Consider the following 12,383-nt stretch of genomic DNA (forward strand, 5'->3'; position numbering starts at 1 on the left):
ATATTTTAGTAAGCAATGTTTTAATAAAATTATGACTTAATGCTTTTTCACTGATTTAGGTCCCCTTTAGAACAACACCAACAAAAACAATTCTGAAGAATGATGGTGTTAGTGGCTTTTTAATGTTTATATTTCATTTGTGCTGTTTGTTTGTGGAAGAACCATAGAAAATACTTAATAAAAATACTTCAGTTATTTGTTCTTTTCCTCCTTTAGAAAGGGAAGAAATGTTAAATTAGCTTACTGTATTACAGGCACCACAGGTCAGGACAATGGCAGTGAATAAAGTACAACAGAAATTCTACAGTATACCTCACACCTCTCTCAGAGTAGAGGACCCCACCTTCCACTTTGTCTTCTTCCAAGTACAAATAGTTTTTTTTATATTGACCCACAACAAGGCAATGCATGAATATTGCTTTAAGTGAATAGCTGTGTGTGAATGGTGGCTGGAGGCTCTTGTTGCACAACTGTTCTGTTACTTGTAAACAGTTCTGTGTCTATAGATGAAATTGTCAATTAAATGGCTACAATTTAAATGAATACTCAGTGAGATATTTTGACAAGAAGGGTTGATAATATGTAGTCCAGTCACATTTATCTACTGTACTGTACACTCAAATTAATAGTGGAACGTATGTATCTCTCCTTTGTATATACTTGAATCTGGTAGTTGCTATAATGGAATGCAAAGGAAAAAATAAAGAACGACAAAACGCTAAAAAAGCAAGGAATTGGACATCTTCATTTTTGTGGACCTGTAAGCCGAGAAAACAATATTTCATCCTTCAGGAACGAAACAGATTGAGCCAGGACATTAAACTTAGAGGAATGTGCATTGCCTCTCTCAATAAACCGTACAAGTCAGGTGAGCCTCAGAGAGAATTCCAAACACTGTTACTGCTATCATCAGTCGTATTTTACTTTAAACTTGTCCCTATTTTCTTATCACAACTTCACACAATCTCATATTGCTAGTTGTATTTCTATTTGGGCTCTTCTCTTCTGCAGTCAAGGTTTTCACTGTAACAGCGTTCACTCACACACTTCAGTTTGGTTCAGCCCAGCTGCGTTTGGTTCACTGCAGGCAGCCAGTGGGACTTCTTCTATCTACAACAACCACACAGGGTGTGATCACACTTGTAAAAGTGATTGTGTGTGTATGTCTGCGGATTCCAGACAAACCCACAGCACTGCTGGCCACCTGGTCTACCTGTTTACAGATACAGTATGTCTGACAGGTTTGTTTCTTTCTCTGCTCCATGCAGACAGCGGCCTGTGTTAGGAAATGATGGCTGGGCACCATCGCACCACTGTCAAGTTGTCCGCACTCACTGACCGCTTCTTGGCAAGTTTCCTCAAGTCCTTGTATTTGTCATCACACAATCGTGAGATGGCCTGAAAGTCAAAAGATAACAGAAACCAAACAGAGATGACAAGGCCTACCCTTTGACTTAATTAAAGTAACTGGTTGAGAGCTTTGACAGTGTGTGTGTGTGTGATATGAGAGACTGCACAGATATGGACCAAACAGGAAATATTTCAAAAGTGTCACAATGAGTCAAAGATTCTACTCATATACATTGTAAATTGTTAAGTTTAATATATTTCAACTTTAATTGAATATTGAGCTTCCACATGAATGAATGCTCAATGGCACATTTAATTGTGTATTATTAAGTGCGTGTGTACTATTCACCTCTAGTTTCTGGGCCTTGTCCCTGTTGAGGGGCTCCAGGGGGAAGCTGAGATTGTTGGCTTCAGCCAGGGAGCGCAGATCGAAGTAATACTTGGCATAGACGCTGGACGGCACATTAATGTTGAACTGTAGCAGCTCCAGGAACTGACGCTCCAACTCATTCCTTTAGTAGAGAGAGAGGCTGTGTGAAAAATGAGCTTTTTGACAACCTTGAAAAACCTTGGGAATGAATTGAGATTTAAATAAGAGAGACTGAAAGGAAGACAAAGAGGTTCCAGTGCTCATGAGACCATCCCAGCAAATCCATCACCTCACACAGACTATGGGTGTTATTTTCATTTATATGCTACCAATGCAAATGCACTGAGTAAAATACCTAGTATGCCCACTAAACATGATCCTTTCCTTATAATGAGAGGGAATGATATCTGCACAGTGGAACCCTGAGCACTGTGAGAAAAGAAAGAATATTAATCCCACATCTTGCAAATGCTATTGTCATGCACTGCCATGAGCTCAGCAGCCCTGTGACCCTTTATGCAGCATGGCGACAGCCCCTTTCATCTGTATCTCTTCAATTGTGACCAATTCGTTTTGCATTGTAACCTGCAACAGAAGCACTAACCATCTCCTCTTTCTAGCTCTTGTTCCTGTTCCCTGCACATTTACAGGCATGCAGCAACAGACAAGCTAAATTTAGACTCTGCTGTAACAACACTCTGCCTAATAATGACTCTTCTTTTTTATCTTGCTGTGGCACTCATTCAGCTTTTCTCATCTATTTCCTTCTGTCTCTCTGCTCCTTATAATTTCTCCCAAACTTACCCTGTAACAGGTAATTTTCCAGAGCAAGGATTAAAAAAAAAAATACAACAATTTATCTTCCAAGGAAATATCTGCCCAAACTGTGAATAACTGTCAGGTAAGTTGCCACATGCAGGAATTCTCTTACTGGACGGAGTCCCAAAAAGATGGATCACAGACAGTCATCTGTATGAATCTGAGACCAAGGCAAAAAATATACAAGCACTGGTGCAGAAGAGTGTGAATGCAGCAAAGACCAGAGGCTGTAGCGGTGGCAACATGTCTACAGCATCGTGTTCCTCCAACAGAATAATGCAGCCAAGATTCCTGTGGATTTGAGACGGATGGTGGGCACTCATGATCAGGATGTTTCTTCCTTGTCATAAGCACCAAGATCAAGTATTTCACACAGTATTTCAGATTACAATTTTTATTTAATTTTAATTTCATTTAAAACCCTGAAACAAAATATCCAATCAAAGAAGTCACCGTGGGTCCCCAATAAGAACCATGCATCTCTTATTATCAGCTGGTTAGGGACTAATACACTTGACATGTTAAAGCTTATTTACTTTTATTTATAGGGAAACCTGCAAACATAACTGATATAAGGTATGAGCTGCATAAATCGTTCTCTAACAAAGGGTAGACTATATCTTCTATGTCATGATTTTATTATATTCTTTGGCTAAAATCTTTAGGATCCAGTCTGAGGGCCACAATAAAAGACAAGGGGGCAGGGGTCGACTCAAGCATGTCCAGATCACCATACACCTGTTGATTCCAATCTGACCTCACAAACACAGGGTATTCTTAACACAGAAAGACCCTGAGTGTTAGTCACAGACTGGGCTCATGACAGGTGGAAGAGTTAAGAGGAATGGCTGAGACTCAATCCTAAGAAAGGTCAACAAGAGGTCAATTCATTTTATGTTATCAATATTCCTGTATAACAAAACACATTTCATGCCACCTCTATAAAACAGAAACATAATTATTTAGGGCAAATGATTAGACTCCAAAGGCCATGCTACTTGCATTCACTTTTGGCTACTTTCATATAAATAAAATGCATTTTTGACTATTTTTCCTGCAACTCACATGTCCTCCACAGTGATATCCTTAAGAATTTGGCAGTAGTCAACGTTCCAGACTGCCTGGTCATCCCAAACCTTGGATGCCAGGAGGATGGCTCCTAACACAATACGCTTCCAGTTGGCAGGACAAATGTCGATCTCAGCATAGGTCAGAAGCCTCTCCAGATACACCTTAGAAAACGAGATGTGTCACAAATAAATATGTCAGGAAAAAATGTCCACTTCTTTAAACATAAAAATATTAAATATCTGTGCATTCTTTTTTCCTTCCCATAAACTGACCATAAAACAAGATCTTGCAATGACATGGGAGATGGTAAAACTAGATCATGAATTCAGGTTAATACATTATACACAAATCAATAAACTATAAACCAGCATGTGTTTTCCTTCACCAATGTGGGTGACGAGCTGTGCTTGCTAGTCTCAAAACCTCTGTTGTTTTTGTTTATGTACATTTCCAATTTCCAAGATAAGCAAGTAAATGACACAATAAAATCATGTAATTAGCATATTCTCAATTTCATACTGTGTTTGATTACATATTAGGGTACTTGTACAGAAGCTGATCCTTCTGATCCACTGATTCAGCATTATGTTAGAGAAGAAACCATCAGCTTGGACAGAAAGAGAGGAATAAAAAAGGCAGAGGGGGAAAATATTCTTTCATCTTATTTTGCAGCCTGGTTTGATTTGTCCACCAGCACAGCAGGTGTCTATTTGGACAAATGTTAAGTGGCATTATATAGTGTTTTTCTATGCACCGAAGCACAACCTACTATTTCCCATTCTCATTCACCCACACATTCACACATTGGTGATAACACCAAGAGTTAAATAAATACTTAAGTAGGTTTATTTATTGACTGGTGTTAAAGGAGAAAAACAAGGAGTTGCTGGGGATCACACTGCGGCCCTGCGGTTGGGCGACAACCCACTCTACCTCCTGAGCTACGGCTGCCCCCAAGTTGTACTGGGCTTGGCTTTGTGCCTGTAGGCAATCCTGATGTACATATCTCTGCTGTGGCCTGAGCCTGCCAACAGACACCACATATACAAACAGTGAAGAAAGCTTATATATGAGAACCACTCACATGATAAGTGCTATGAATGCAACAACACAGAGAGAAAACTATACAAAGACAAGCAAAACAAAAACCCAGAGTCAGTGTGTTTGGCAAACAGTAGACCTGTGCAACCAGATTAAATGCAAATTATTTCATGTTGTGATTTCTGGGTAAATGTGGCAGGTAAGGTACTAGACAGATCAACTGGTCTCTATGTAGCTAAAAGATATAAGCACTGGAAAGAAAAACACCCAGCTTCCATCTGACATTCATCCATTAGCTAATCCCACTTATTCTTTAGGGTCGCAGGGCACCTCAATTCCCTTATCTAAAGTTAGCTGTGTCAGATAGCCTAATCACATTAGTGCCAGCCAACAGCCCTATTCAATTACTGATGCATGCCAGACTTTAGTGTATGGGGCATGGGGAGGCTGAGCCATATGCCGTGTTGTACTACATGTGTATTTGACTGAAAACCAATTGCACATGCACAAGGCAGAGGACACAGAGACAATACACTACGTCCAGTGTTGTCTGGACAAAAAAAAACACACCCACCCATCCATATACGCAGTTCACACATTTATGCACCTGTCAGGAAGCAAAACAATCCAATAGAAGGTCTTAAAGAGACACGTGTCACCCAGAGCCACACAGTTTTCAAAGAGGTGTCATTCCAACTGATCGTGCATGACAAACTAGGAAAGCATAGTATGAGAAGCAAATATCAGTGGATCTGCATGTTTGCAGGGCTTAAAGCAAGGAAAATTTCTGTCTGAAATGTGTTTCGGAGTTACATTAAAATCATAAAGGGAAGGGGGGCATTCATGTGCAAGATTCCACCACGCTCAGGAAGAATCAGTGTGTTATCCTGATAATATAAGCCACATATTATAACAAGAATTCACTTTATTCTGCTTGCAGAATTAAATGAATTGAGAACAAAGACCATATAATGATGCAAAACATCTTGTCTGTTTCAGTCTTGGTGTCTTGCTTCTATGAAAAAGGGTGAGGGGGCCTTTTAGATGTCTGTGCCCAGAGGTCTCATTGTGTCGCAATCTGTCCATGGCTGTAGCACAATGGCTGTGCATATTGTGACCCATTTCAGAAAGATGAGAATGCCAAATCTAATCGTTTCTCAGTGTGAATCCTTACATTAACTTATACAGTAAGCCCCAAGTGGTGGAAAAATGCTATATCTACTCACCCTTTCCTCAGCCACAAACCACAGTCTGGTGGTTTTATCCAAGTCTAAGCAGAACTTTTAAAACCATAAAAAAATATCCAACATGCCTACAACTTTCAAAATTTTCAACGCTCATTCCTCATATGTAATATGTTCTGGAAACTAAAAATCAGCAGAAATAAATGAAAGATCCAACAGGGGAAGTCAATTATCCTTGTTTTCACATTTTTAATACAAATGATTAGCACTGGATACCACAGCTCATGGAGAGAACCTACTGTACAGTAAAGTTCCAATTACATGTTTGGTACAGACACACCAACACTCCATACAATTCTGAAATAAATGTGCAGAAATCAAACTCAATTTGTCACAAGTGTTGCATTACATTCCAATTTACTGCATGAAAATTAGTTAATTTTTCAACATTTTGGGGGACAATCTCATATACTGAAGAAATGGGGTCCAAAAATAAGTGGGAGAAAAGATTCAGGAAGGCGATAGAAAGAAAGTGCTGTGTGTGACAAGGGAGGGCACAAATAGATCATCAAGCAACACTCCCTTCTAGTGTCAGTACTGAAAGACACATATAGACACATACATAGACTCACCAGTGTGACAATTGCACACTCAGCAGTGAGCTGTGCAGCACTGAAAAGGGTTCGGACAAAGCGGTAGATCTGCTTCTGCTCAGGGTCGTGTTTGTCATAATCAGCAGGTAAATCAGACTTCTATAGTGGACAGAAAACAATGACAAATGAAATACTATGTAAAATATCCTCTTTGCATTTGATCTGATTGCTTACCTAAATTGAAATACAACCTAAACCTTTGCTTATAAATAAATATAAAATTTGAATGGAATACTTTTAGCATTTGGATATAGAGCATAAGGCAAAGTGGTTATGTAAATCTTTGATTGAATCCCTGCAAAATGATCCCAATCCAAATGATCCCGAGATGACAAGACAGATTTCCCCACTATTTAATTCTTGTGGGCTTATTTGCTAATCATCAGCTTGTGCAGTTTTTTTTCTGCTCATTAATCCTGACATCTTGCACATAATGGAAAGATTGCTTAAGTCGAGGCCTTACCGAGAGCGGATGCAGTTTTTCATCAAATATGTCTAACAACATTCTTCCGTCAACATCTCTGGAATGACAGAGAAGTAGAACATTATAGAGTATGATAAAAATTTTAAAAAAGCAAATGGTGTAAAACACATTTTATTCAAAATATCACTCATCCTCTAAGATCTTGCCTGTTCAATAAGACATTTATGGGCATTTATCTGTGCTTCCAACATCCGTATTAAATGGGATTCCTGCCACTTGTTGAGAATAGAAACTAGAGAGAACATTCCTGAAAGAACACTTTTATATTCTTATTCTAAACCTTTATTACTTTATTTTTTGTGAGGTTTGCTCTGTTTCAAGTCACATTACACAAACTCTTTTAACTGTACAGACTTAATGAAAATGGCTTGTTTTAATAAACACTAATAAATAAAAAATATCAAATTTTTTTTCAAAGCACCTTTCAAGACACCCAAGGTCACTAAAAAATAATATAAAACCAAAGTTTAAGTTAATAGCAGCAGTGATATATCAAAACGACACTAAAAATGTAATCAAAATAAATCCAGTCCACTGAAGTAGCACTGTTGGACATTGCCAGCATTACAAAATAAAAGCTGTCCTAAAAAGATGGGTCCCAAGAGCATATTTAAAAGTTTAATGAGTTCATGGTCTTTAGATTGTCTAGGAGCTTGTTCTAAAGCCAAGGGGCTTTAAAATGCCCTATCACCCATAGTCACTAACCTAGCATCTGGCACTGCAAGAAGAACAGCGTATGCACTGTAGATATCAAAGTGGGGTATGAGAGACTAAGACAGTCAAATATGTGGGTGCTAGTCCGTGTAAGGCTTTAAAAGTTCAAAGACGAAGCTTACATTGAAGGTGATTGGTAACTGGCAGCCAGTGCAGTTGTCTGAACAACTGTTCATGTGACCTAGAAAAAAAGATGGTGCTCGCTGCAGGATTCTGTACAACCTGAAGCCACTTAAGGAGGTTTTTCATGATGCCAAACAGAACTAAGCTGCAATAACTCAATGGATGACATTACAAGTGCATTGACCAGAGCCTGTGCACTCTCCTGGGTAAGACAAGAATGCAGCATAGCAATGTTTTCAAGGTTAAAGAATGGTGTACGGGAGATATAGTTTATAAGATCATTAAAGGTATTATCTAAAATAACACCAAGGCTCTTAACTTTAATGGAACAAGGAATAACACAGCCATCGATGTTTAGTCTAAAATCATTACATATAGCAAAAATGAACTTTGATCGTAGCATCTCAGATTTTGTGGGATTACATTTCACATAATATAGTCAACTACTGCAAAGGGTCTGGCAGAGTATTGCCAATTGGGTTTAGTGCCATGTAAAGCTGTGTATCATAAGCATAGCAATGAAACCATTGTTGTCTAAACATTTCCCCCAGTGGCATAAGATATAAACAGGAGAGGTCCAAGGACAGAACCCTTAGGCATACCCCTTTTAACACACTGAACCCTCTCGCTAAGGTAAGAGACAAGCTAGTTATATGTTTTATCACAAATACACAAATCATGTAGATGTTCCAGCAGAATCACATGCGATACCATGTCGAATGCTACACTGAGATCTAGCAGCACAAGAATAGACACCTGGCCAGAATCAGCAACACAAAGAAAGTCACTGGTTATCTTAACTAAGGCAGTTTTAGTGATATGCACAGAATGGAAACCAGCTTGGAACGGCTCATAAAGATCATTCTCTTCCAAGTGATGATGAAGTTGTGATACAACTACCTTTTCTAAGACCTTTGTCTTTAGCCATCACTTGTGGATGAGGAGGTACATGTTTATGAGATTTGAACATTAGCCTGATCAACACCTATAAAACTGGATCATCAAATGTCATGTGTATCAACAAGAAAATTGGTGAAGGCCACCAAATCATAAATAAGTCCTATGCACCATCTCTTCCTATTAGTGGTCCTTGCACTGGACCCAATGTCTTTACAACTTCAACTACATTTCTGGAAGGATGTCCAGTTCACTAAGGTTTCATATGAGTCGGCCATCATACAAAATATCACAGTATCTAAAGAGCTTGACAGTCCAACATAAGCCCCAAAATGGGCAACTGTTCTGTACCATTGTTTGCTAACCTAAATAAATGAATGGATGAAAACACTTCCCATACCTGTTCTTTATGTGGTAGTATATTGCGAGGGCTACACTGTAAAAACAAAAAGGCAAAAAAAGGACATGAATGCATGAAGAGAAAAATGACCCAAAGAACTTCTCACCCTGAACTGAAATTAAATACCAGACAATGAGTTATTTCAGTTGTAGCAAAAACAGCTGTGAAGTTACCATTTGATGGTATATTTGAGGTTGGGCTGACTGACAGTGCTGTCATCAAGAAATATGGTAGAACAAGAGCTGTACTTCCGTCTCCCTGGGCCTGGATAATGCTAGGGTGTACATAAAAATATATTAATAGAGGCGCATATGCACATGATCAAATTAAAAAGACATTGTTGGTTCATCATTAAAAACAACATATTTTGTGGCACTAGTAAACTAGACTACTAGGCTCCAGCCCTCCGCGACCCTGTTCAGGATAAGCGGTATAGATAACGGATGGATGGATTATTGCTACTAGATTTTACTACATCTAAATAATGAGGTTTAACTGAACACTGTTTCTCAAGGTATTAAATATACAGTATACAACTAAGCTATAAGTGGAATCTGTGGGGGCTGAAAAGGGTGGGACAATTATAAAAAGTTGATATTCTTTTTAAATGTCATTCTGAAGACTTCACCTCATTCTCTAAAATATATGCGAACTTCCAAAAAATAGAAAACACTAAAATGACAATGTGTACAGTCATAACTGTCACAACCATATTACACAACTAAATAACTGAGTCTTTGATCAGTTAAATAATAAATCACCTTCATTAACTTTAGAATCAGAATCAGAATTAACTTGATTGGCCAGGTGTGTCGGACACACGAGGAATTTGACTCTGGTACATCGGCTCTCAATGCGCATGTACATATCCCCATACAAGGGGCAAGTAAACAGTAAACCAGCATAAGGCTGTGTAATATAATAAAATAATCAGTACAAACAGGCAGTAAACAATGCAGACAGACAAAGGAATGCTCACTGAAATGAGATAAATAGGAATAAAAATAGAATACTTAAAAATAGAGAACTGTACAGACCTGTATAATCTGTACAATGTATATTGACAGGTATTGCACTGAGGAAAGGTATTGCACTTTAGCCATGTGTTAAGGAAATCCTAGACATACTCTTTCACATTGTGCTTTATCTTACTTACATGGTTGATGTAAAGGCTTTTCCGTTTTTCTCGAACTGAAAAGAGAAACAGAGGGATGGTTGTCAGTGCTGTCAGGGTGCAACACACGTCAATCTCATCATCAGTGCACTACATGACCTTCACAGACAGGGAGCAGCATTTATCCAGGAAGCTCACTGTCATGATAGATTTTGAAAAAACACTGGAAGAATTGCTTTTTTACTTGACCTTGTCTAACCTGCATTAAACAAAGCAAAGCAGTTTCAGTTTCATTCAATTTTTTTAATATTAAAAACTGAATATTTCCAAAGTCTCGAGGCTTTGAAGTGCTTTTTTCTTAATACACTGGAATTTGTATATAATGTGTGGGAATGAGTGTGAACTGAGTTATTAATCCATCCATCATTTTGGCCTTGGTCATTTAAGGTCATCTGTTTTCATTCCTTCCTGTTCACACATCACAAGGTTCGCCAGTAAAACACACTGGAACAGATACAGAGTACAGCATCACACACACACAGCGATGCAGTGAGCTGTCAGTCTCACCTCTGTGACACACATACACTCACATTCTAATGCACATCTCTTTTTCACTGAGCAGTCATAACTGTGTGTCCTGCTTTCTAGAAAAAAAGCAGCGGGCTCTTATGTCATAATCAGAGCTTCCTATTTTACAAAAATCTAAATTAAAATTCTGAATGCAGAGTTATCACAATAGGTTTGTGAAGTTAAAAAAGCTATGATTTATATAAACAGCAGAAAGAGCGCTGTAATGAACACTGCCAGGGCTCCTGTAAAAATGTAAGCCCCTGGTTAATGAAGGTTAAATAAATAAATTAAATTATGTACAATATACTGTGATACTCCTGTCAAATGAGTTTCATGCTCTTGGTTGCATCCCAACTTTTATTTTAGTTACACCTTCTCAAGAGAAAAGATTTCTTAGGTGCTGCTGCTGCGAAGAATGAGTCGACACATCATTTCATTAATCAAAACCCAAATTTTTCAGGGCTTTGCTGCCCTGCTCATGACAGTGTACTGTACCTCACAGACTGCCATGCATACAGTCACAAACACACAGCTCAGCAGTGAAGGCACACAACCTGCTAACAGAAAACGATGCAGATCAAATACAGAACAATAAAGCTGGAGACCACATGAAGAGCTGAGGCCGAGCACACAGTAAGCATAATACCACCTGCTGAGACCAGACACATTCATGCTTACCTCTCTTGTTGCGCACAGCAACTGAAAAACACAAAGTCCAAGTTGTCTCCATATTCGTTTATGACACAGATTCGCAATAGGCTTCACTGAAATAAAGTTTGGAGTGTAAAAGAAATTATGTGAGGTCTTATATTAGTACAGTATATGCCCTTTGTTTGAACAGGCTGGCAGACAAGCGCTTTATAAGGTTGATCAAAGAATTAAAGATCATGGAGTAGTGGAGTAGGACTGTGTAGCTTTCAGGCTACAGTGTCTTCACCTGAACCAGCTATTCTCCAGTGGGATAATATTAAGCCTCTTTCCAACCCAGTAAAGAGACTTCCTCTATAAGTAATCTGAAAAGTAACCAAGTCATGAGGAAATTTTAAAGACAGGTTTAGGGGAAAATGCATGGTATCAATAGAAGAGGGTAGCACTCACCATCAGTTTGTGACTTGCTGAGGAAAATGGTGCTGGCCCGGGGATGATCTGAGGGATTATACTCCATGGGCAAATCTAAAATAAATAATGAATGAAAACATTAGTCTCAAAGGTAGTACAGAGTCAATCTAAACTAATTTGTACACAGAACAGTGTACAGGACACAATTCAGGTACAAAACAAATTTCACTCTGCATACTGTTTAATAGCCAACTATTTAATCTTCCAAATTTATTTTCAAAAGCAGATGAACTGTAGTGCGGAAAGTTCTGAGACACAAACGACAGAAGATGAGCTCAAAATGATATGATATTCAACAACAATGTAATCATCAGACTAACAGCAGGGTTGGACAGTTGTCTTCTGACTGCTGTAGCTACACTGTCCACCGGCAGGTTCTCCATGGCACAATGTGTTTACATGAGCAACTCATTTGTTAATAGAATTTTTCAAGTAGTTTTGAATAAAATATAAGAATTTTAATAAATGAATAAA

At 38.5% G+C, this 12,383-nt stretch overlaps 1 protein-coding gene across 3 annotated transcripts in view; it reads right to left on the reverse strand.

The window, feature by feature from the left end:
* Window positions 1-161: 161 nt before the first annotated feature.
* The window catches only part of ccny (cyclin Y), a 28,171-nt gene continuing 15,949 nt past the window's right edge, over window positions 162-12,383 (reverse strand). For 2 of the 3 annotated variants that reach the window (XM_020608950.1, XM_020608952.1), the window contains exons 2-11: window positions 11,889-11,963; window positions 11,469-11,489; window positions 10,263-10,297; window positions 9,280-9,380; window positions 9,107-9,142; window positions 6,952-7,009; window positions 6,468-6,587; window positions 3,605-3,771; window positions 1,700-1,862; window positions 162-1,398 (exon numbers count right to left, since the gene is read on the reverse strand). In XM_020608950.1, the coding sequence (XP_020464606.1) occupies window positions 1,282-1,398; window positions 1,700-1,862; window positions 3,605-3,771; window positions 6,468-6,587; window positions 6,952-7,009; window positions 9,107-9,142; window positions 9,280-9,380; window positions 10,263-10,297; window positions 11,469-11,489; window positions 11,889-11,963 (893 nt within the window). In that variant the 3' untranslated portion in view covers window positions 162-1,281. The remainder of the gene's footprint in view (window positions 1,399-1,699; window positions 1,863-3,604; window positions 3,772-6,467; window positions 6,588-6,951; window positions 7,010-9,106; window positions 9,143-9,279; window positions 9,381-10,262; window positions 10,298-11,468; window positions 11,490-11,888; window positions 11,964-12,383) is intronic. The other variant, XM_020608951.1, reaches the window with a different exon arrangement.

This window comes from Monopterus albus, unplaced genomic scaffold, assembly GCF_001952655.1.
Source record: "Monopterus albus unplaced genomic scaffold, M_albus_1.0 scaffold96.1, whole genome shotgun sequence".
NCBI classification, from domain to species: domain Eukaryota; kingdom Metazoa; phylum Chordata; class Actinopteri; order Synbranchiformes; family Synbranchidae; genus Monopterus; species Monopterus albus.